This window comes from Anomaloglossus baeobatrachus, chromosome 12, assembly GCF_048569485.1.
Source record: "Anomaloglossus baeobatrachus isolate aAnoBae1 chromosome 12, aAnoBae1.hap1, whole genome shotgun sequence".
Lineage (NCBI taxonomy): Eukaryota > Metazoa > Chordata > Amphibia > Anura > Aromobatidae > Anomaloglossus > Anomaloglossus baeobatrachus.
The window spans coordinates 111251303-111277562 of record NC_134364.1 but is presented as its reverse complement, the minus strand read 5'-3'; the positions used below and the strand labels follow the sequence as shown (position 1 = coordinate 111277562).

The following is a 26260-nucleotide window of genomic DNA, read 5'->3' as shown; positions in this document are numbered from 1 at the left end:
CAGTGTCACATAGTGCCATACAGTACTCACATAATGCCATACAGTGTCACATAGCGCCATACAGTGTGACATAGAGTGATACAGTGTCACATAGTGCCATACAGTGTCACATAGTGCCATACAGTGTCAAATAGTGCCATACAGTGTCACATAGTGCCATACAGTGTGACAGAGTAATACAGTGTCACATAGTGCCATACAGTGTCACATAGTGCCATACAGTACTCACATAATTCCATACAGTACTCACATAGTGCCATACAGTGTCACATAGTGCCATACAGTACTCACATAATTCCATACAGTACTCACATAGTGCCATACAGTGTCACATAGTGCCATAGTGTCACCCAGTGCCATACAGTACTCACATAGTGCCATACAGTATCACATAGCGCCATACAGTGTGACATAGAGTGATACAGTGTCACATAGTGCCATACAGTACTCACATAGTGCCATACAGTATCACATAGCGCCATACAGTGTGACATAGAGTGATACAGTGTCACCCAGTGCCATACAGTACTCACATAGTGCCATACAGTATCACATAGCGCCATACAGTGTGACATAGAGTGATACAGTGTCACATAGTGCCATACAGTGTCAAATAGTGCCATACAGTGTCACATAGTGCCATACAGTGTCACATAGTGCCATACAGTGCTCACATAATGCCATACAGTACTTACATATACAAGTGCAGAAATATATTACACATTCACCACGCGAAAAGTGGGCCTGTGTACCCCCAAATGCCAGGGCTGAATTTTAGTCCCAGTCCGGCCCTGCGCGAGACCCCCGGGTCCGGAGACCCTCGTGCCACCCACAGAAGGTCCGGATCCGAGCAGCGTCGGCTGCTGGCACGGGGGCGGTACAGATCCACCTAACTTCCTGTGTAGCGATAAAAACTTCCTGTAATTCATCTTGGTATCTCTACATCGCTACAGATTGCACTTTACAACAGGTAGTGTAGAGCAAGTTAGACATAAGGGGACACTTAGTGGCTAGGACTTTGGCATAATTTTGTAAGTCATTGCATTGGCCATCAGATCATCTTTATTAACATGACAGTGGCCATTGAAGGCGGCATCACCCTTTTTTTTTTACTATGAATGAGTAAAAGTGAGCCATCTTGAAGTGAGACCATTTCTTACTCATTAATAATTCTCAGTTGTCACAAATTATAGGTAGACCATAAAGCTGTAGTCCATATTGACTATCAGAGAGGATATTTCGCTGATGGTTGAACAGACTCTTCTCAGATGGACACATAGTCATGAATGACCTTTTCTCCGTTGTTCTCCTTTATTAGTTCGTCGTTATAAAGAGACCTGGTAATAAAAAGAAAGATGCCATGGTTTGTAGAAATCAACAAAGACAATATCCTTATTCAAGATAAGAACCAACTATGGGAACCCAACAGTACAAACATCTAATGGTGAGCTCAAAAATGGTGGATATTTTGAGTAAATTTGGAGCATTTTACTTTTAGACTTCCTCATTAATGTTTACAAAACTGTTAGAGTAAGTATATACAGTTAGGTCCAGAAATATTTGGACAGTGACACAAGTTTTGTTATTTTAGCTGTTTACAAAAACATGTTCAGAAATACAATTATATATATAACATGTGCTGAAAGTGCACACTCCCAGCTGCAATATGAGAGTTTTCACATCCAAATCGGAGAAAGGGTTTAGGAATCATAGCTCTGTAATGCATAGCCTCCTCTTTTTCAAGGGACCAAAAGTAATTGGACAAGGGACTCTAAGGGCTGCAATTAACTCTGAAGGCGTCTCCCTCGTTAACCTGTAATCAATGAAGTAGTTAAAAGGTCTGGGGTTGATTACAGGTGTGTGGTTTTGCATTTGGAAGCTGTTGCTGTGACCAGACAACATGCGGTCTAAGGAACTCTCAATTGAGGTGAAGCAGAACATCCTGAGGCTGAAAAAAAGAAAAAATCCATCAGAGAGATAGCAGACATGCTTGGAGTAGCAAAATCAAGTCGGGTACATTCTGAGAAAAAAGGAATTGACTGGTGAGTTTGGGAACTCAAAAAGGCCTGGGCGTCCACGGATGACAACAGTGGTGGATGATCGCCGCATACTTTCTTTGGTGAAGAAGAACCCGTTCACAACATCAACTGAAGTCCAGAACACTCTCAGTGAAGTAGGTGTATCTGTCTCTAAGTCAACAGTAAAGAGAAGACTCCATGAAAGTAAATACAAAGGGTTCACATCTAGATGCAAACCATTCATCAATTCCAAAAATAGACAGGCCAGAGTTACATTTGCTGAAAAACACCTCATGAAGCCAGCTCAGTTCTGGAAAAGTATTCTATGGACAGATGAGACCAAGATCAACCTGTACCAGAATGATGGGAAGAAAAAAGTTTGGAGAAGAAAGGGAACGGCACATGATCCAAGGCACACCACATCCTCTGTAAAACATGGTGGAGGTAACGTGATGGCATGGGCATGCATGGTTTTCAATGGCACTGGGTCACTTGTGTTTATTGATGACATAACAGCAGACAAGAGTAGCCGGATGAATTCTGAAGTGTACCGGGATATACTTTCAGCCCAGATTCAGCCAAATGCCGCAAAGTTGATCGGACGGCGCTTCATAGTACAGATGGACAATGACCCCAAGCATACAGCCAAAGCTACCCAGGAGTTCATGAGTGCAAAAAAGTGGAACATTCTGCAATGGCCAAGTCAATCACCAGATCTTAACCCAATTGAGCATGCATTTCACTTGCTCAAATCCAGACTTAAGACGGAAAGACCCACAAACAAGCAAGACCTGAAGGCTGCGGCTGTAAAGGCCTGGCAAAGCATTAAGAAGGAGGAAACCCAGCGTTTGGTGATGTCCATGGGTTCCAGACTTAAGGCAGTGATTGCCTCCAAAGGATTCGCAACAAAATATTGAAAATAAAAATATTTTGTTTGGGTTTGGTTTATTTGTCCAATTACTTTTGACCTCCTAAAATGTGGAGTGTTTGTAAAGAAATGTGTACAATTCCTACAATTTCTATCAGATATTTTTGTTCAAACCTTCAAATTAAACGTTACAATCTGCACTTGAATTCTGTTGTAGAGGTTTCATTTCAAATCCAATGTGGTGGCATGCAGAGCCCAACTCGCGAAAATTGTGTCACTGTCCAAATATTTCTGGACCTAACTGTACTTGAGCCAAAAGATCTGCGTTGCTTTGGTCCAGTGACCAATCTGGTCCTCCGTGGCAGTCGGACCAGGGCAGGTGGCAGTGAGACCCAGTGACTTGGCCTCACATAACGTCATAGTGCTAAAGCACCCAAAGAAGTGAAGATTGGCCTGGTCCGGCTACCACAGATATCCATCCTGGGGCTCTAGATCATGGCAGGATGAATCTTTTTGGTCAACCTTTGATAGATATAAAGACCAATGAATACATCGGCCATAAAAATTCATCATTGTAACTAAATAGTTCTTGTATACAGCTTGGAGGATAAATGTAGTATTTTGCTTATTCACCTGTGGCTTCTGCATGAAGTATGACGCGATCATGACTTTGGATATGACAGATCAAATACACCTTTCGTCCTTCAATTTTGTCCACATGACTGTCCACGAACAAGGTACATCCAAGTGGTATGGGCCTGCCAAGTAAGACAATACCAGAAGAAGCTTATTTGTAAGGTTTGAGTGGTCGGGCCCCCACCAATTGTATAGGTGATAAGTTCTTTGCCCTGGACAACCCATTTAGTATCCACCCCCAAGGAGCACACTCAAAACACTAAGCCTGGGATTGGTAATAGGCATGGGGTCATAAAGTGGGACAGAGATATAGGACCCTTCCCATCACTGCACAAGCATATACCCCTGTACTCTGTGTAAAGAGAAGGAACCCATATCACAAATATATGCTGTCATCTCCTGAATGGTGGGGGTCCAACTGCTAAGACCATCACAGAATGAATGCTGGGTGCAATGATAGGTATACCTCCCCTGAATATCTCCCTCCCAGTGTGGCATAGTGCGAGGATAGACAGTTCTGTATGATGGCCAGTTCAGTTGCCAAGGCAACCGTATGTGTATTGTGCCCAGGTCATTTTGGAATTAATAGAACACTTACGCAATTGGTTGCCTTGACAACTGCATCACCCGGCATGTAGAAGCTTCTTTCCATGCTCATTGTCAGATTTGGTAGGACAGATTTAGAGACGGTAGACTTTGAGCAATTCATCTCCTCTGGGCTACTTGCTTTGTAGGAAACTGCAATGGGATCCACATTACACCTCCCTTTTGAGTGGATGAGGGGTTGTCCCAAGTACATGTTAAGCAATAGATCATGGAATAATAATAAATTCCACCATTGGATGTGTTAAAAATCATGTTCCTGTGCTGAGATAATCTTATATATGTGCCCCTGCTGTGTACTGTGTAATGGCTGTGTCTGACCGTACAGGAACATGGTCTGATCATACCACAGCTCCTGGGCAAAAGAGATTATACAGATAGCACAGTATGGAATTGCAGATGCTGCATTCTGTGAGGTAAAATATTGACCTGCCTGTTCACAATGTTTTACTTTGCAGAAAAAAATATATTTACTCACAGAAAAAAACTACTGCAATCCCATGCTGTCCTGTCTTTATGTTCGCTTTTATTTCCTGACTTGGCCAGGAGCTGTGGTAGCTACACAATATGTTCCTGCATGGCCAGACACGGACATCTCAGTCACACTAAGTAGGGGTAATTACCACGCGTACAGTGAAAGGGAAAGGAAACCCTTTGTCTAGGAAAGGGGTAGATGGTGACCCCCTAATCAAACCTTCCGCTGGCCCCTGGCTCCCCTGACCACTCTAAATACAATAGGTGCCGCACCAATGTGCCGAGCAGGATACCTGACCCTGGCTGACCCTGAACTGGGCCCTAAGTGAGGATCGAAGGGATGAACCTCACTAAGCTCTAAAGAAGACACAGGGCACGCAAACAGAAGGAAGTGAACAAATACCATATCTAAAAAGACTCAGGGAAAGCAATATCAACAAACAACATAACTTCAGATGAATACATGCCGACTGCTTGCACACAAGGCCTGTATAGGATTATAACTCTATCACCGGCAAACACCAAGGGGAAATGTGGGTATTTAAGAACACAAGGGGAAGTGATGATGATTAGCAGCTGAAAGATGAGGATAATCGCATACAAGACTTCTCCCGTGCCTCCCCCATACTCTGGAATGCTCTACCCCAGCATATCAGACTCTCATCTACCGTGGAAACCTTCAAAAGGAACCTGAAGACCCACCTTTTCCGACAAGCCTATAACCTGCCGTAACCCTCAGACCCGCACACCACTGCGCAACCAGCTCTGTCCTCACCTATTGTATCCTCACCCATCCCCTGTAGACTGTGAGCTCTTGAGGGCAGGGCCCTCTCTCCTCCTGTACCAGTTTTTGTAATGGTCATGATTGTTGTACTAGTTTTTACGTATACCTTTTTCACTTGTAAAGCGCCATGGAATTAATGGCGCGATAATCTAATATATAAAGCTGAATGTGTGTGTGTGTATGTGTATGTCCGGGATTGGCATCCGCACCGTCGCAGCTACAGCCACAAAATTTTGCACACTCACACTTCCGAGAGCATCATAGGCTATGTTTCGAGGAGAAACTTTAACCCCGCTCTTTACAGTTATTCGCCAAAAAACCTGCCTCCATTAAAGCGAATGGAGCTGGGAGCCACAGTGCAGCCAGAACTTCAGAAGAATGCTCAGCCACGCCCTTATATGGAATGTTGGCGTGTCACAATGCAGCCAGGGAAAGAGACAGACACAGACAGGGAAAGAGGCAGACACAAAGAGACAGACACAGACAAAGAGAGAGACTGACAGGGAAAGAGACAGACACAGACAAAGAGAGACTGACAGGGAAAGAGACAGACGGAAAGAGAGGGAAAGAGACAGATAGGGAAAGAGACAGACAGGGAAAGTGACAGAGATAGATAGATAGACAAAGAGATAGAGAGACAGAGAAATATATACAGAGGTTGAGACAGACAGAGAATGGGAGAGAAACAGAGAGACAGTTACTATCCCGGGCAGCATCGGGTGCTATGTTGTGAGGCGAAATTTTAACCCCGCGCGTTCCAATTTACCAATCAATTTTGGCCCTATCTACATAATGGGGATAAAGTGAAACGAAAAGTGTTGGGGACAAATTGACAGCTCCAGATGTGAACAAGGGGGACTTAAAGAATGAGAGCGATGGCGCCAAAGAGTATATACCGTACAGTTGCTAAGGTGGGGCCCCGACATGGGATACTCACCACACTCGGGGATATGAACACACACACAAAATGCGCCACACACTACCACGTGCTTGAACACACATACCACCCTCATCACACATCTCACCACACATACACCAACCTCACCACATAATCGCCCTAAACACACACAAGTCTGGTATTATCCTTCACAAATAAAAATCTGATTAATAAGCAGCCAAACTACAAGAACAACAAATATACCACATAGGAAATACGGCAGCTGTCAGTCACATGACTGTCTATATGTGTATGTGTGAGCTAATATATACCGTCAGGGGGAGGGATTTCTGTTGCCTGGAGATTTATCAGGTTGCCAATAGCAACTAATCACAGCTCAGCTTCTATTTTATTACAGTTAATTAATCTGAGCTCTGATTGGTCAATATAGGCAACAATTTAATAATTACATTTCTATCTATTTGTTTTGTAATTTGTGTGTGCAGAATACATTTTTGTTAATACATTCTATTTTGTTAACAGCAGTTATTAACCCGGGCGAAGCCGGGTAGTACAGCTAGTCTAATATATAAAGCTGAATGTGTGGATGTGTGTGTATGTCCGGGATTGGCATCTGCACCGTCGCAGCTACAGCCACAAAATTTTGCACACTCACACTTCTGGACCCCGAGAGCGTCATAGGCTATGTTTTGAGGGGAAATTTTAACCCCGCACTTTACAGTTATTCACCAAAAAACCTGCCTCCATTAAAGCGAATGGAGCTGGGAGCCACAGTGCAGCCAGAACTTCAGAAGAATGTGCAGCCACGCCCTTAAATGGAATGTTGGCATGTCACAATGCAGCCAGGGAAAGAGACAGACACAGACAGGAAAAGAGGCAGACACAGACAGGGTAAGAAACAGACATAGACAGGGAAAGAGACAGACTGACAGGGAAAGAAAGGGAAAGAGACAGACAGGGTAAGAGACAGACAAAGACAGGTAAAGAGACAGACAAAGACAGACAGGGAAAGAGACAAACAGGGAAAGAGAGGGAAAGAGACAGACAGGGAAAGAGACAGAGATAGATAGACAGACAGGGAAAGAGATATCCACAGACAGGGAAAGAGACAGTCAGAGACAGACAGGGAAAGAGACAGACAAAGAGATAGAGAGACAGAGAGATATATACAGAGGGGGAGACAGACAGAGAATGGTAGAGAAACAGAGAGACAGTTACTATTCGGGCAGCGCTGGGTGCTATGTTGTGAGGCGAAATTTTAACCCCGCGCGTTCCAATTTACCAATCAATTTTGCCCCTATCTACATAATGGGGAAAAAGTGAAATGAAACGTGTTGGGGGCAAATTGACAGCTGCCAGATGTGAACAAGGGGGACTTAAAGAATGAGAGCGATGGCTCCAAAGAGTATATACCATACAGTTGCTAAGGTGGGACCCCGACATGGCATACTCACTACACTCGGGGATATGACCACACACACAAAATGCGCCACACACTACCACGTGCTTGAACACATATACCACCCTCAGCACACATCTCACCACACATACACCAACCTCACCACATAATTGCCCTAAAACACACACAAGTCTGGTATTATCCTTCACAAATAAAAATCTGATTAATAAGCAGCCAAACTACAAGAACAACAAATATACCACATAGGAAATACGGCAGCTGTCAGTCACATGACCTGTCTATATGTGTATGTGTGAGCTAATATATACTGTCAGGGGGAGGGCTTTCTGTTGCCTGGAGATTTATCAGGCTGCCAAAAGCAACCAATCACAGCTTAGCTTCTATTTTGCTACAGTTAATTAATCTGAGTTTACAGTATGTTTAATCCAAGATGTAATGATTAAAATGTACTTTTTTAGTGGGAAAACCACTTTTAAGAAAACAGAGTATAGTGATAGGATAGCATAGGATTGCAGCTGCTGCTTTCTGTGAGGTAAAACATTTTACCTCACAAAAAGCAACAAATCCCATGCTGTCCTGTGTGTATACTCTATTTTGTGCTCTAGTTTGAGCTGTGATATTTAGCACATGGAGATCATATACTGTTTTTGGCATAAATCCTGTTATTAGACTAAAGCTTGAATATCATCCTTACTATTACCTACTTGTAATAGGTAATGTTGAGATTAGCTGTCATGATGCTACCACATGTGTACACGGCTGCTGCTCCAGCTGTACTGTCGATAATTGCAGCAATGGAACCTCCATGGGCATACCTGTAATAGATTGTCACAGTATGCTAATACAGTATAAATTAATATTATTAAGCCTTATAGCTTGTACACATTCAATATCTTACCCTGGAGGACCTTCAAGATAGGGACCAGGTTGGAAAAAACAGACCATTCTCCTCTCATCCTTGTTGTAAAACATACAGTACTCAAATCCGAGACCATCGCTGTCTAAGTTCTTGAGGAACATCCGTTTGCCTTTCCTTGTTTCAAGAGGGTCACCTGCACTCAAAGTGGAATATTATGAAGAATTTATGAAAAACTCAGACCTGCCCCTGAGGGGTCTAACTCTTTCTATTTAATCTGCTCCATAGTTTAGATCCAGTTCCATAGATTCTCACCTTTTAAGAGATGCGCGAAGGTGTTGTAGGAAGGGATCCTTTTCCAGATGCCATTTTTGCTGAGTTCAGTGAATTTATTATATAGATCCTTTAAGTTCTGGCTCCACGTTTCATTGGGTATCCCAAAATCCCGGAGCTCCTCAGTAGGACAGTGTTGTCTGACCTGGAAGAAATCATCCAATTTAATATTGTAGTGCCGACGTCCCTGCAGGGACGGTGACATACTCACTGCCTCAGCCGGGTCCTGCACTCCCCCGGCCATCCATGTGCGCTGCTGCCTTCTTCCCCTCTCGGGCCCTATGCATACCACACTGGGATCCCAGGAGTGCACCTAAGAAGCACGCACATCGGCCTCCCTCTTAATTCCAGGAAATGCCTCTCAGCCTATCGCTGAGAGGCACTATGTACTGTTTTTAAGGCATCCTCCTATTAGGGGAGGTGCCTGCGCAATGCCTCTAGTTAGTCAGTCAGTCAGTCTCCAGTCTGCTACCTACCTGGTTGCCAAGTCCTGTGATCCTGCCCTGTTATCCCTGTGTCCGTCTCCAGTACCTGCCTTCCCATACCTGTCTATTCCTACCATGCCCACCATTCCTGGCCATACCCACTTGTGCAGCCTGCCTCGGTCACCACATCTGTACCTGTCTTTATGACGCGCCCACGGGGTCGGGGGGGAGGTACTCATCGCCGGGCCACGGTGCTTCTTGCTGCTGGGACGCCGCGGTGGCCTCGCCTGGTTCTGTTATCCCGGGTGTCAATATAAGGCTTTTTGGGGGACGGGATGATGGGAGTATTAGCTGTTCGTGACGCCACCCGTGGTGTGCGGCCAAGGTTAGCCGCTGCTGCGGGATTGCTTCTCTCTGCTGGTGTGGATGACTACACAGCTCAGTTGGTACAGCTCTCCACAGGTAGAGCTAGGCCCCAGGGAGGATGACAGTGGTGGTAGTCTCACAGGGGCTGATGGCACTGGGGGCGCGATGATGTGGGCCCCGGCAGTAATGGGATGACACAGGCGGTGCAGTTCAAGGTCTCTTTACTCACATGTAGCACCTGGCCGTTGGATGTGCCAATCTCCTCTGCAATTCACTCCAGCTGATCCTGAATACTTCGGAGGTCGTGACCGGCGGTCACTTCAGTTAGTTTCCTTTTTATGGTCTCCCTCCACGGCTCCTGGGTGCCTGCTGCCCTCTCTGCGAACCCTGGGATTCCCCTTCTTTTCCTAAGAATCTGGGTCAAGCCTCCAGCTCCAGACCACAGGTCCCGAACTGTTCGTTGTCTGCCTGCTCCTCCAAAGTACCACCGCACATGGACACTGTCCGGTGCTGACTGCTCGTGGTGGGTAGGATGACTCCTCACTTCCCCTTTGGGTGCCCCGCCTCCTGGGTTCCTGACTAGTGGGCATGAGATCCCATACCTCATGATGGCCACCCATGCACCTACTGTAGCCCGATCCCAGTGACGGAACTCCCGTGTTTATGTGTTGATTGCGTGTGGTGGTGGTTGTTGCCGATGACGACCTCCTCCGCATCCAAGATGAATACAGTACCCTGTGGCGCCTGAAGCCACAGGGGCGCCACATATACCTGTGTCTGTCACCTGTACTGGGGGTCAGCTGCCACCATCCTGGTCACTGCCCTGGGAGTGGTACCTGGCGTCTGCCTCGGTGGGCACTTAATTAAGCCCCTTCCACTAAAGGATAAGCCCAGGTCCCACCTGTGGTCCAGTGGGTCCACGAATCCCACTCGCTGCCACTACACCAGCTGCAAGTGTTACAGATATGCTTGGTTACCATAGAGCTTTTTAATGTATTTTGGCAAAAACTCACTGAGAAGTTGCAGGAAGAGGTGGTGGCTCCCTGAAGCTGAATGGGTAGACTACACAGAAGCTTGGACTTTTCCATCAATCTGCCCCATCCTCTTAGCATAGTTATCACTCCTGTTGGTGAAAAGCAGTACACATATTAGAGAAAAATTCTACATCTTTGAAATTGTCGACAACAAATCTAAACAGATGTGAATTTGAGATGTTGAGATGAGGCTACAATCCACAAACAGACAAGAGTCTACCTAAAAAAGAGGTCATTGGATAGCGGTTAAAAAACCTCATGAGCTAAGCAGATCTTAGGATTCCAGTGACATGACGAGTGAAGTGGTTATAGAATGGCTAGCATTACCAAAAATTATTCGGATACTAATTAGGGAATAGTCTTCTTATGCTATGTAGTGATCCTAGATGGGAAAAAGATGATGTGAACATCTCCGAGATAGACCCTCGGTTGAAAAATATAACATTCTTATTATGAGTTTTTAAGTATATATGACCATGAAAATTAATGTCAATTTATGAACATGAGAGAGGACCAGTGGCACGACCATGTTCTGAGTCGTGCGCTCCTGAGAATAGAAGATGAGTAGACTCCTTGAAAAAGGGACACACGTTCTTCAAGATCAACATACAGTAGGCAATGGAGAGGATGTGGAAGAAGGAAAGGTGGAAGGTTGTATCATTTAGATTTGATAATCTCATGAACAATAAGCTATTTGACCCTAAAAGGGAAACAGCTCTTACTTGATCAGAATGGTGGTCTTCATTTGATAGTATTCAACAGCTCATGAGGCCAAAACTCTTATGGAATCTCCGATGGTCTGAAGATGTTCAACTCTTATAGTTCCCTATTGAGAAGGGAGTCTGTAGGCTTACAGTTGTGTCCATTAGATAATACATGCCATCAACAGCAGCTAGGATCAACAATTTCTCTGATCCTGGCCAATTAACACTAGAACTACTGGACTCGTGACACCTACTAGAACTACATAGTGCGAAGTAGTCAAAATGACTACCTCAGTAGTTCTAGTGTTAAGCAACCACAGGATCCCAAGGTGCCTCTAGGGGGCATGGTAGTCAGCGGCCTACAAGACAAATCCTTACTTGCCACAGCTGGATGTCAACTGCCCTAAATTGGTTTTGTTGACCTTTTTGAGACCTTTTTGAGATCCTGTAATATAAAAATATATCATATAGTTGCAGGAGAAGTATAAAGCAGGCTCAGGAGCTGAGACGCATCATATCCAACAAATACTATCGTGACAAGCTTCAAGAGGAACCTGAAGACCCACCTCTTCCGACAAGCCTACAACCTACAATAACCCTCAGTCCAGTACACCACTGCGCAACCAGCTCTGTCCTCACCTATTGTACCACCACCCATTCCCTGTAGACTGTGAGCCCTCGCGGGCAGGGTCCTCTCTCCTTCTGTACCAGTATATATATATATATATATATATATATATATATATATATATATATTCTATATAAAAAAAACAAAATAAGAAATGTATTTGGCGTCACTGTATCTGCTCTACGGTATCAAAATCTAAAATTATTGAAATTGTATGTTAAACGTCTGAAAAAAAAGGAATCAAAACACCAGAACTGCCATTTTTCAGCCGCTGCTTTCCCTCACAAAAAATGGAATAAAAAGCGATCAAAATATTGTATTTTCTCCAAAATGTTGTCAGTAAAACTGTTAGTTTGGCTCAGAAAAAACAAGCTGCATTTATGGAAAATAAAGTTCCAGGTAGAAAATAGTGCCCCCAATTTTTTTATCTTTTTTATTTTGTTATTTTAGAATTTCAAAAATTTTTTGACCGCTAAAATATATAAAAATAAAACTGTATAATTTTGGTATCGCCATCGACAAAATCAAGTTGCCAAATCAATTTTACTGCACAATTAAAAAGTAAAAATAAATGCCAAAAAAAATAGTGGAAAGTATTTTTTTTCATCATTTCACTGTGCTTGGAATTTTTTCTCCGTTTTTCAGTACATTATATAGCAAAGTACAAAAAACAAACAAAAAACAATCAATCATATGGAATCATTTGATGACAAATATATATAAAAAATTATAGATCTTCGAAAAAGATGAGGAAGAATGCTAATGTGCAAAAAGAGAAAATCAACAGATCGTAAAATGCTAAAATAATAATAATAATAATAATAAAAAAGGCACAAAAATGTGCAAAAGTAGTAAAACCTAAAAAAAAGGAAAAATAATAGGGATATCAAAAAAAAATGTGCAAAAGTAGTAAAACCTAAAAAAGGAAAAATAATAGGGATGTAAAAAAAAATGTGCAAAAGTAGTAAAACTTAAATAAAAGGAAAAATAGATGGCAATACTCTTGGTAATTTTCGCGAATCCCAAGATGTTAACATAAGGTCATCAGAAACGCTCATAACCGACGGTGGACTAATGCAACAGCATTTCTTAGATGCTTTATATGGCGGCACAACTGTATGGGCACATGCATAGTATACATCATATATAGGAAAATAATCAAAATGCCATATAGAAATAGTAGGATAAAGTATCCCTGACACTCACCTGCTCCTGGGGATCGGCTTTTGCGGTAACAGGAGAGGTCTTTTGGGCTCATCCAGCTTATCTTGTGGCATGATAAAGCCCTTGGCACGCTCATAATGACTGACAGGCATGATGATTGTCAGCTGAAGCTTTACAAAGATTAGGATCATGGAAATGTCACTGTCATATCCTCTTTGTCTAGGATTGGAGGCAATGGTCCGAGGACTAAGTATTTTCCGCCGGTGGCCACACCGGTGTCTGTGGTCTAAGTGGCTAAGGAAACAAGTTTTTACCCCACGTCAGTAGATTGGTGATTTATTTTATACTGTCATGTAGCCATATTATAAGACTTGTATCCTGCATTTTCATCACTTCTCTGTTGTTATTGTCCGGTTGTCTCTGAGCTGGTGGGTGGAGCCTGTTTGATATGTCTCCTATACACAATAAACACAGACGTGAGGGATTCCTGCTCTCCTGTCCCACAGAACAATAAGGCAGTCCAGATAATCTGTGTAATCACCACCACTAATTGGCAGCTGTAACGCCGAAGTCCCTGCACTGTCACGTCTCCTCTCCTCGGCAGGGATGCCAATGTACTCACTACTGCGGACGTTCTGCTCACTCTCCTGCTTCATCTGCGATCCCCATGCTCCAGGGCATATGCATGTCACACAGACCTCCTGGAAACGTACTTAGGGGGCGTAAGCGTGTGCCTCACACCTCTTAAAAAGGCTGCAAACACACTCAATAGGGTTCCAAAGCCTATGGCTGGGAGACACAGAGTGTTTAAGGCACCTTCCCTTGTAGGGAGGAGCCTGAGCAATTAGGTTCCAAGGGATCCTGTTACTGTCAGCACTCTAGTCTTTATCCTGTCCTGTCAGTCTACAATACTGTCTCCTATCTGATTCCTCCGGTCCCGTCCTGCCAGTCTTGCCTGTCTACCATACCTGAACCTGACCCACCTGCCTCCTGTTCCTGAACCTGAATGTCCTGTCAGCCTCCACAACACTATCCACTCCATTCTGCCTGCCATCTGTACCTGCATCCCTGATCCCTGCCGCAGTACCTGGACTGCCCTGGAGTGGTACCTGCTGTCTACAGGAAGTCAAGTCCAACCTCACCACCAGAGACTCTGGTGAAAACCCAGTGAGCACTTAGTCACACCCCTGCAGGGGAAACATGGTCCTAAACCTGTCCATCCAGTCCGTTTCCTGTACTTACTTTGTCCTGCCTGCCCTCCATACCTGTGCCTCTGACCTTTGGGTCAGCTGCTGCAGCTCAGAGACTGCACTATAGTAGTATCTGGTATCTACCAGCAGCCCAGCCCATCCTCCCCATCAGAGGCTGTCACACTGGTAAGCCCGGTCCATGGCGCAGTGGGTCCACACCCGCTAGTATGATTGTAGCTTTCTGCCTATGTACAATGCACTCAGGAAGCTGCCAATCAGTGGTGTGGGCGTGGTTACAAAGAGATCAGCATTCTGGGTGCCATGTAGTAACCATATCATAGTTTACAGAGCCACTGTGCTGCCCTACAAGTTATAGGTTGAAAAAATATGGTAGTGCTGTGTGGTGGCCATAATGGAGGTTTTCAGCAGGGTCTTACAGGAGAGTCCATAAGGCAGCACTTTCTAATACCGGCTTCTCTCCCTCACCACTGTACTCAGTGTTTTCTTACCTACATCTGTTCTGAATTTATGGCCTCCCCCTAAACATTTTACGGATGACATATAAATATCTTCATGATACGTCTCCATCCTACATATTTCTCCAGACCTAGCCTGAATCGCGAAGGAAGAGGCACCATAAGAGGTAAGAACAGGAATCCAAGACATGTAGTATGTTACAGACTGGACATGAGCCTATGTGACCAGTATGTACGGCTCATTAACCCTTTCCCATTAGGACAATTTTCCATTTTTGGCACTTCACTTTTTTTTCCCCTTCATTCCAGTAGCCATAACTGGAATAATAGCCTTGTAAGAGTTTGTTTTTAGTTGAGCGAGTTGTACTTTTGAATGACGTCATTCAGGAACGCCAACCACGAGCTAGCTTTCATAGGAGTACTGTGATGACAGGCACGGGGGTCTTCAGCAGACCCCTGGGTGTCATGGCAGCCTATCGGCACCCCTCAATCAGGTTACAAATGCTTGGTGGTGCCACCCCTGCCGGCACTCTGTAAATTATGCTGATTGACAATGGCAGTTAAGTGCTGTTAGGGGCAGATGATGGCTGAATATTACAGCCATCATCTGCTAGCAAAGATGCAGGCTCGGCTTGTGAGCCCGCATCAAAGTCAGGGAGCAGTACATGACATTCCAGGACACCATATGTTGGTAAAGGGTTAATGCCTGTAATGTAATAATGATACCCAAATGTTGTACGGAATTTCTTAGTATTTTTGCCTCTTCTCATTCCAAGAGATCTAATTTTTTACCTTTCCTTTTAATGGCTTGTTTTTTTTTTTGCAGGACAGGTTGCATTTTTCTGCAGAATCATCATCATGGGGCGCACAACTCTATGCATTTTTAAAAGGTGGATAAAAACTGCTAAATAATTTATCTAATGTGTTTTTGTGTTTTTTTTCCTATCCTTTTTGTGTTTTAAACTTTCGCGTAATGAGTTGCAAAATCATGAAGTTAGTAAATACTTATTTAAAGGAAATCTGTCTTTATTAGGTTTTGTGCCACCTAATATGAGAGAAGCATAATCTAGAGAAAGAGACCCTGATTCCAGTTATGGGTCACTTAATGGGCTGCTTACTGTAGTCTTGATTAAATCACTGCTTAAATCACAGCAAGAGATTGTCACTAGAGTACTATTATACCTGCTGCCAGGTAGTTCTCCATATTCACGAGTCCTATGTAACCCTGCCCCACCACTTTTTGGCAGCTTTCTGCCTATGCACAGCATACACAAAAAGCTGCCAATCAGTGCTGTGGGCGGGGTTAAACAGAGCCCAGCATTCAGAGATCTGGTTGATCTGTTGCACATGAAATTGTGATTTTTATCAAAGCTTCAGCAAGCAGCCGAGTAAGTGACACACCACTGGAATAAGGGTCTCTGCCCCTACATCATGGTGCTCTTAGGTAAGGTATAAAAAACCTAGTGCAATATTGCCTTTAACTATGTTTCAGAACTGTCAATGATGGATAAATGTATTAAAAAAAAAAAGGTTTAGTTACTCTAACTTTTTCACCAATAATTGAATGAGGTGGAACATGTTGTCCTACATTTAGAGCACCAGAGTTGTAATATTGAAGAACCTCACCATGGAAACATCTTCAAAATTGGCCATGTCCTTGGACCCTTTTTTAGTATAGGCAAACTCATGATTGTTGATGAGCATGGGTTCATGGAATCAGCAAGCACATGATTGTTGATGAGCATGGGTTTGTGGAATCGGCAAACTCATGATTGTTGATGAGCATGGGTTCACGGGATTGCCAAACACAGGTTTGTTGGTGATCATGGGTTTGCAGATCGGCAAAGTGCATGATTGTTGATGAGGATGGGTTCTCGGGATCGGCAAACTCATGATTGTTGATGAGGATGGGTTCTCTAGATCGGCAAACTCAAGATTGTTGGTGAGCATGGATTCTTGGGATCAGCGATCACATGATTGTTGAAGATCATGGGTTCTCTGGATTATCAAACTTATAATTGTTGGTGAGCATGGATTCGCAGCATTGGCAACCTTTATTATTATTATTATTATTATTATTATTTATAGAGCACCATTAATTCCATGGTGCAGTACATGAGAAGGGGTTGCATACAGAATACATATACAAGTCACAGTAGACAGACTAGTACAGAGGGAAGAGGGCCCTACCCTTGTGGGCTTACATTCTATAGGATTATGGGGAGGAGACAGTAGGTGGGGTGTAGATTGGGCGGCAGCTCCGCACGGTGGTCAGGCGGCAGCTCCGCACGGTGGTCGGGCGGCAGCTCCGCACGGTGGTCAGGCGGCAGCTCTGCAAGGTGGTGGGGCGGCAGCTCCGCACGGTGGTCGGGTGGCAGCTCCGCACGGTGGTCGGGCGGCAGCTCCGCACGGTGGTGAAGCAGTGAGTTCATTGTAGATTGTAGGCATTTCTGGACAGATGGGTTTTTAGGTTCCATTTGAAGCTTGATTGTTGGTGAGCATAAGTTCAGAGGATTGGCAATCTCATGATTTTTGGTGAGCATGGGTTCTCGGGATCAGCAAATTCATGATTGTTGGTGAACATGGGTTCGCAGGACGAGCAAACTCATGATTGTTGATGAGCATGGGTTCATGGGAATGGTAAACTCATGATTGTTGGTAAGTATGGGCTCACGGGATGGGTAAACTCATGATTCTTGGTGAGTATGATTTTGTGGGATCGGTATTCTGATGATTGTTGATGAGCATGGGTTGACTGGCTCGGCAAACTCATGATTGTTGATGACCATGGGTTCTCAGGATCGACAAACTCATGATTGTTGATGACCATGGGTTCTCGGGATCGACAAACTCATGATTGTTGATGAGCATGGGTCTTCAGGATCAGCAAACTCATGATTGTTGATGAGCATGGGTCTTCAGGATCGGCAAACTCATGGTTGTTGATGAGCATGGGCGGAAATTTTGTCAGACAACACTGAGTAGGGAAAATTAAAAAATGCCATTAACTGTTAAAAGCAACAGCCATGCTTGTAGCTGTAGAACTGACATAATTTGGGGGTCACAGATTGCGCCATATATAAACAATCTCTTGTCTCTTAGGATCGAGATGATAATACAGGTGATAATACTGATGCAGATGATACAGAGGTCAGATCCTTCACAAGATACCACTTTCTGCAGTAAGTCCAGAATTTTTTGTAATCACAAATATTTGGAAATTTGGATATTATTGTGTTTTTTTTAACTTTGTACACGTTAGAGTTATTGGTTGTGTATCTATATGACCATGGATTACACTTAAAGTGGACCTGTTACCAGATCAAAAATGGCCAGTTCCTGCTCTTATTTTATTTATGCTGCTCCTCTGAATATTCCCCTTTTTTATTTTTCAAATTCGCCATATGGTTCTAGTGTTGTTTTCTGTTCTTTACTAAGGTGGGCATGGCTTACAGGATCCTCAGGGGTGTGTCATTAGGATGCTCCGCATTATTAGCCTTTGAGCCACTCCTCCTTGTAAAGACCATAAAAACTAGCACTAATTATAAAGGCCTGTATCTCTTGAACCGTGTGACTGATTTGAGGAAAAAAAAACAAAAACTGGAATACTCAAGAGGATAGCTGGAATAAAATAAGAACAAAAACTGGCCACTTTTGATTTGGCGACAGGTCCTCTTTAAAAGCATTGTCCTCTTTCAGAAAGTTTTGGGGTATAAGCTTCAATGTTCTAAAAATATAGACCTAGTATTATTCATCCTCCTGGGGTGCAGTGGCAGCTCTCTGCCTTTATCCCGGTCTGTAATGTTTGTCTGCAGTGGTATCACGTCGTGAGTGCTGCAGCTAGTCACAGAGCTCAGCAACTCTACCAAGTGCTGTCAAAGCTGCAGACAAACAACAAAGACCAGGGCAGCAGGGAGAAGCTGCGCTGTTATTCTGTATGAGATTACTTGATTTATTCTTCCTTGTATGTTGAGTAGAAGACACATCGGTGTCATCGAAGAAAGAGAAGATACAAAACCTTCTGTCCTGCTGGGAAGATGATAGAGAAAACAAACATAAGACCAATAATTACAATGAGAACCGTGAGCGTGTTGTCAACTACAGGAGCTGTAAGGAGATCCGAAACTCCAAAAATGATATTCAAGGTAAACATCCATCTATGTTTCACAAACAAATCAGATAATAAATTACACCATGTTTCAGGCAAAGTAGATGGCATGGGCATAAATAGAATAGAGAGGTCTCCATGCAAAGAAAAAAATGTGCCCCCCCCCCCAAATAGGAAAGTTTGTTTCCCCCTCCACCAGCTATTCCATTATCCTTGGGTCAATTTCCTCTACTTTAAGCACCCTACAGTGTTTGCAAAGACTCAGACTCTCCCATCCGGTAGCAAAGAAAATAAGTCCAACCCATGCAGGGTCCCGCCTCCCCAAAAGCCCCATATCTACTTCATGGAAGGCATTTTTGTTTTATGATCATATTGTTATCTTATAGATGGAATTTATACCTTGACCACAAAAACCGGAATGACCTACCAGACCTTCTGCGACATGACAACTAATGGTGGAGGTTGGACTCTAGTTGCGAGCATTCATGAGAATAATATTCATGGCAAATGTACCTGGGGAGATCGTTGGACAAGTCAACAAGGGAATAATGCAAACAACCCAAAAGGTGATGGCAACTGGGATAATTATGCTACGTTTGGAACACCGGAAGGAGCCACAAGTGATGACTACAAGGTACGACAGCTGAGTTAGGTTTACAAAAGAAACTATTATGCTGTTTTTATGATGGAACAACGCCACTTTGGTCAAACATAACATGATTCTAGTTGCAAAACATTTTTCAATTACTTTTATTGGAATGTAAAAGTTGCATAATGGTGCACAGTTGTAAATAATATTTTACCCAATTCGAGCCTTTGGGGTTTAGGTTTGGGCAACTGCAAGTATCTAGAGACATGACACAACCAGGGTTCATCAAGGTCCATGGTTTAAGGTTCATCAGGATGTAGGGTTCAAGGATCAAGGTTCATCATGATGTAAGGTTTATGAATCTGGGTCATCACGTTGTAAGGTTATTGGACCAGGGTTCATCATGATTTAAGGTTCATAAGTAAAGATTCATCATGGTGTAAGGTTTATGGATCAGGATTGACATGGCATGAGGTTTATGGACAAGGGTTCATCATGGTTTAAAATTCATCGGTAAAGATTCATCATGGTGTAAGGTTTATGAATCAGGGTCATCATGGTGTAAGATTCATGGTTCAAGGTTTATTATGGTGTAAGGTTTAAGTTTCTAGGTTCATCACGGTGTAAGGTTTATGGATCAGGGTCATCATGGTGTAAGCTTTATTGATCATGGTCATCACAGTGTAAGGTTTATGGATGAGGGTCATCACAGTGTAAGGTTTATGGATGAGGGTCATCACAGTGTATGGTTTATGGATCAGGGTTATGATGATGTAAGGTTTATGGATCAGGATCATCATGGTGTAAGGTTTATGGATCAGGGTCATCATGGTGTAAGGTTTATTGATCATGGTCATCACAGTGTAAGGTTTATGGATGAGGGTCATCACAGTGTATGGTTTATGGATCAGGGTTATGATGATATAAGGTTTATGGATCAGAGTCATCATGGTGTAAGGTTCATAGTTCAAGGTTTATTATGGTGTAAGGTTTAATGATCTAGGTTCATCACGGTGTAATGTTTATGGATCAGGGTTCTCATGAGGTAAGGTTTATGGATCAGGGTCCTCATGGGGTAAGGTTTATGGATCAGGGTTCATCATGGTGTAGAAGTCATGAGTAAAGGTTCATTCATCACAATGTAAGGTTCATAGATCAGGGTCATCATGGTGTAAAGTTCATTGGTCAAAGTTTATCATGGCGTAAAATTTAGTGTTCTAGGTTCATCATGATGTAAGTTTTATGGATCAGGGTCATCATGCTGTAAAGTTAATAGAAGAGGGTTCATCATCATGTAATGTTAATGGATGACAGTTCATCATGTTCATGAGTATTTCATCATGGTGTGCAGTTTATGGTTCAGGGTCATCATGGTGTAATGTTCACTGATTAAAGTTCACTATGTCATAAAGTTCATGGATAAAAACTTGTAATTGTACAAGGTTAATTAATTTAGGTTCATAGGGTTCATAGATATAGGTTCATGATGGTGTAGGGCTCCTGGATCTAAACTCATCATGACATAAGGTTCATTTTAATGTATAGTTCACATTATAAAGTTCACAGTGGTATCAGGTTCATGGCAAGGTTACTCATAATGTAGGGTTCTTGATGTTCATCATGGTATAAGGTTCATGGATCAATGGTCATCATAGTGTAAATGCCATGAATAAGCATAATGATGTTGACAGGTTCATGAATCAAGAGTCATCATAGTGTAAGGTTCTGGGATTGAAGCTCTAATGTTGTAACATTCATTGATCGAGGTTTATGATGTAAGGGTCATCATAGCATATAGTTTACATTGTAAGGTTCATATGATGAAAGATTCTTAGATCTAGATTCATTACGGTGTAAGTTTCATGGTGTATAGTTCATGGACTAAGTGTAATCATAGTGTAAGGTTCATGGTTTGAGGTTCAACTTGTGTCATCATTAAGGGTCATGATGTTGTTAGGTTCATAGGTTGAAGTTCTTCAATGACTCATTGATCAAGGTTTATTATTTTGTAAAGTTCATGGATCACGGTTCATTATGTTTATGGTTTATGAATTAATGTTAATCATGATATAAACTTCTTGAACCAAGGTTCATCATTGATAAGGGTCATAGGTTTCATCACTGGCCCCATTGGAACTTACAATCTAAATTCTTGATCATTACATCTTTACAGTGTGAGAGGAAACTGGAGGAACCTTCGAAAACCCGAAGCAACATGGGAGGACATTCAACTTGCCTACATTGACCAAGATGAAGTATTTTTGTACTAAGTACAAATAGGGTGCGGCCCCCTTCTTAGTGAGCTGGGCATTTCATCTAGTGCTCCCCATGGCTGTGTGTCCAGTTGGGACCCAGCCACATTCTGCCCTTATTCAGATTGATGTCTGTTGACACATGGTGAGGTTTTAATACTAGAGACTGTAGGTTCTGTCCCGATTGGGTACACCCTGTTGCGGTGGGGTGGCTTTACACTTTTTTGATCAAAAACAGTGTTTCCAAAGTCCCCTATGTTTATTTATATGCATTATGCTTTTAATTAATTACAGCAGGGTATATGTTTATATTATTTTCAGCTTTGTTTTTTTTTTTACCAAGATGAACCTTAATCTGTACTGAAAAATTGTAATTCGTAACAACTTTTGTAATTTTTCATTTTCCATCAAATCCCCAGAATTCTGGATATTATGATATCTTTACGAAAGATGTAAGTGTTTGGCATGTGCCTAATGATACTCCACTAGAGTTATGGAAGAGCTCCTCATTACAGAGGTATCGGACAGACTCTGGTTTCATGGAACATGAAGGTGGAAATCTATTCCATTTATACAAGGTAACGTTTGCCCCATAATTCTCTCCATCATCCTTGGCATTTTTCATCACATACTCAGTCCTTTCCATGTATGTCATTCACTAGAAATACCCAGTTACTTTCAAGGCAGGAACCTGTTTGACACATAACGGGCCAGCTGTACCTATAGTGTACGACTATGGATATGCAGAAAGGACTGCCAAGTTTTACTCACCCAATGGAAGAGGTAAGAGATCCCAAATTTAGACCATCCTCCGGTCTGAATCTAAAAATACACACACGTTTAGTTTTCCAAAATTGTTCAGATGGTAACGATTTCTGGATTTGACTTTTACCAAATGTCGGAAACATACGCTAATATGTTTGGCCTTGATCCACATTAGAAATTCGCCCTAGGTAGCCCTTTGGGTAGGCCATACATCTTTATCTTTTCATCACTTTGGGAGCCACACTGGCCACCAATCAAGAGCCTTATTTGTAGAAGCATAGCCGTTAATTCTTCTGTGAATATCTAACTAGAGTAGTCAAATAACCATAAGTCTCACCAATTTTTACCATTGCCAAGGCTCGGATTCATGAAACCTTTTATGCCAAAATACTTTGTGCAATGCAAAGCTTCTCTAAATATTGCAAATTTTGGCATTTGTAAATTATTTTCAGCCAGCTCTAACAAATTTGGCAACAGGGAGGTGGCGTGGCAAGGCATTGCGGCCTTCCCTTGTCAAATTCATGATGAGCTGTGATGTTCCATATGTCATTGACTGGAGCAAAGTTTGAGGCAAGGTGCACACCAGAGTCATGCACCTACTAAGGAATCAGGCGCTCGCAGTCCATCCCATGCCTTTATCAAGACCGGCTTTGAAAACAATGTAGAACAAGACTGTTACGGGGGGCTGTCTGATAATAACCTAAAGGAGTATCAGACAGTCAGGGTCCACCGTGCAAAGACTTTGCTGCAGACTATGGCAGAGTGCAATACCTCTGTTAACTCACAGAAGGATATAATAAGTAAGTAAAGCAATTCCTCCCTTACTCGGAGGGTGTGTGGAATGATCTCTGTTAATAATCACAGAGACAAAGGCAATGTGTGCGAAATGGCACCTACCTAGGTCCGCTCTTCTAGTGGTGCAAAAGAGACGAACAGCAGCGTAAGCCGCACAAAGCTCCTACCTGCGTTCGCTCCACTAGTGTGCGAGGACACGAACCACTAGATATGGCACCTGCCTAGGTCCGCTCTTCTAGTGGTGCAAAAGAGACGAACAGCAGCGTAAGCCGCACAAAGCTCCTACCTCTGTTCGCTCCCCTAGTGTGCGAGGATACGAACAACTGCCAGACGCAGCATAAGGAACGTTACCCTAGCGGCAACGTCCACCTACGAGTCGAATCACAAGGCCCAGCCAGACCTTGTGCCTCAGGCACCTGCCTATGTCCGCTCCCCTAAGAGGTAAGGATACCGACAGCAGTAATTATGCATGAACCAAGAGGACTGAGCGCCATGCGGCGTGTGTCAGGGTCTTATATAGACTCTGTGCCTCATCCAAGATGGAGGACACCAGAGCCAATCCGCTGCCAGAACGACAGGAGTGACGTCATGCTGGCCTATCACCGAGCAAGGCGTCACAAGCACATGACCAGCGACCAATCGGCATAGAAGGTGTCAGAGACATGTGACCTCGTGTCAGCGATGATGTCACCCGCACATGTGCAATGGCTCCAAGATAGGACTTAGTCTCCGGCGCTCGCACATGTGCAGTAGCAAGAAATCTGGACTTAGTCTCCAGCGCTCGCACATGTGCAGTAGCAAGAAATCTGGACTTAGTCTCCAGCGCTCGCACATGTGCAGTAGCAAGAAATCTGGACATAGTCTCCAGTGCTCGCAGCAACCGTAACAAAGACACCAATGATAGCAATCAGTGGTGGTGGTAATGAAATTTAAAATTACGACAAATACTCTCTCTAGTTAATAGATTTTATTATAGCCATTTCATGTCATATTCACAGCTCAGTTCATTGCTGGCTTCATCCAGTTCCGTGCCATAAACAACGAGGGGGCTGCCTTGGCGCTTTGCCCAGGAATGAAAGTGACCGGCTGTGATGCAGAACAGGTACACATCATGATTCTTTAGCTTTTTGGAACTAAAGGATGATATAATAAGCGCTAATAGTCAATATGGATTCAGTGAAGTAGTTAAGTAAATATTGGCTAGCAGCTAAGCAGTGGAAACATCTTTGACCGTGTGGTGCATGAGGCTACAGAGGGGAGATTGCCTCTGTTACTGTCATGGGTGATGGAGACCATCTGTCAGTAAAGGAGAGGAAGGAGAGATTACCCTGATAAAGAGGAGTGTCTTTGGATGATAAGTTTTTTTTGTCTTTTTTCCACTGTGACTGTGGTATGCATGAGTGCCTCAGTTACAGGGGAAAATGACATGAGTAGTGCTGATCTGCATCTGCTTAGTCCCGCCAGCTCAATCATGTTGAGTAGATTGCTGGTGATCATTGGATTCAATGTTGATGCTTTGTTTCACTACTAAGGGCTAAAGACAGCCAGGGACCTGACTTTTTAGGCTGCAGGAGCTGATTCCAAGCAGTGAGATCGGGGATATGCACCTACTGAAATGAAATGAGAGTTGGTGGATGCTAAGAAAGATGAGCATTAGCCTTGATTACTATCACAAGTCATTATCAAGGCTCCAAACTTTGGTTAAAAGCTAGCATTTTTTGGTATCCCATCACTTAGATGTTCTCTCAGCTCAGCAGGAGTTATCTGTGTCCACTTCTTCAGAGAAAAATGGAGCTATATGCAGTCAGAAAACTTCTAGCTTCATATATTTCACAATGGATTGAAGGCCCAAGCCATCAATGCCAGAAAGCAAAACATGGTTATTAGGGTTTCCTTCAACCCTGATAGATATTAAATGATCTACAAATTTTGGCTCTCCCATGCTGGGACCTCCTTGCAGCAGGTGGAAAACCATAGGTTAGAGACTTGTGATTTAATTCTGTAGAAGACCAAAGGGTAAGAAATGATGGAGGCCATTGAAAGTCCAGTAGAGTTGGTAGGAATGAGTTTGTATGCCTTAGAATGGAAGCCATGAGAACTGGGTCTTAAATGACTGCATTCATGGCTCTTCTTATGATTAGCTTGCCTGGCGCAACATCACATATACATCACCCCGCAACGATGACGTTGTGCAAGGCTGGCTAAACAAAAGAAGAGCCATGGACACCATCACTTCAGATCCCTTCCGGCAGCAACAGAATACTGTCGTGGATGATTGACCATGTGGGGCGAATCAATTGGCATTTTGGCACCAACTCTAGTGTCCAGGTTTCCACATATATTTATGATAGTTGAGCAATTTCAGATGTGATTATTTTTCCGGTGTACGAAGAGCCTTCAATTTTCAGAACATATTTGGATTGTCTTTACTCTTGCAGCATTGTATCGGAGGAGGAGGATACGTAGGAGAGGGGCTCACCAGACAGTGTGGAGACTTCACTTCTTTGGACTGGGATGGGTATGGCACGCATACCGGATGGAGTTCTAGCAAAGAAATAACAGATGCCGCCATCCTGATCTTCTACCGTTAGCGTACCTATATACATATATCAGTCATTTACATACCACTATTTCTATTAATTACTGCTATAGCTTCTAGGGGTTTTTAGACCATTCAATGTGGACCCCAGTTTTGAATGTTGTAGGACATTATTGACTGCATGATCAATCTACTGTGACATCACTGTTTATTAGACATGTACTATGATGTGGGTATATTATCCACTGTATGCACCGTGACATGACTGTCTGTATTATTATGATGCATTTACCTTCTATATAATGTGGCATTACTGTGTGCATTATTCTCATACT

The 26260-nt window shown here is 43.2% G+C and overlaps 2 protein-coding genes across 4 annotated transcripts in view; one reads left to right on the top strand and one right to left on the bottom strand.

Moving 5' to 3' along the window:
- Positions 1-1042: 1042 nt before the first annotated feature.
- The window catches only part of LOC142258067 (acyl-coenzyme A thioesterase THEM4-like), a 106382-nt gene continuing 81164 nt past the window's right edge, over positions 1043-26260 (bottom strand). For all 3 annotated transcript variants that reach the window (XM_075330513.1, XM_075330510.1, XM_075330511.1), the window contains exons 2-7: positions 10695-10804; positions 8873-9035; positions 8600-8753; positions 8406-8516; positions 3520-3644; positions 1043-1337 (exon numbers count right to left, since the gene is read on the bottom strand). In XM_075330513.1, the coding sequence (XP_075186628.1) occupies positions 1315-1337; positions 3520-3644; positions 8406-8516; positions 8600-8753; positions 8873-9035; positions 10695-10793 (675 nt within the window). In that variant the 5' untranslated portion in view covers positions 10794-10804 and the 3' untranslated portion in view covers positions 1043-1314. The remainder of the gene's footprint in view (positions 1338-3519; positions 3645-8405; positions 8517-8599; positions 8754-8872; positions 9036-10694; positions 10805-26260) is intronic.
- On the top strand, positions 4180-26014 carry LOC142258068 (intelectin-1-like). Its single transcript, XM_075330514.1, has 9 exons — positions 4180-4191; positions 15704-15767; positions 17980-18059; positions 18855-19022; positions 19372-19619; positions 22246-22404; positions 22489-22609; positions 24385-24488; positions 25825-26014. Exons 2-9 carry the CDS (start codon positions 15736-15738, stop codon positions 25975-25977), a joined length of 1065 nt encoding a protein of 354 aa, XP_075186629.1. The 5' UTR covers positions 4180-4191; positions 15704-15735; the 3' UTR covers positions 25978-26014.

Excerpts from the sequence above, each read along its gene's own strand:
- LOC142258068 (XM_075330514.1), top strand. The coding sequence starts at position 15,736 with ATGGGGCGCACAACTCTATGCATTTTTAAAAG. Across the intron at positions 19,023-19,371 it reads CTCCAAAAATGATATTCAAG|ATGGAATTTATACCTTGACC; the intron begins GTAAACATCCAT and ends GTTATCTTATAG. Across the intron at positions 24,489-25,824 it reads CCGGCTGTGATGCAGAACAG|CATTGTATCGGAGGAGGAGG; the intron begins GTACACATCATG and ends TTACTCTTGCAG.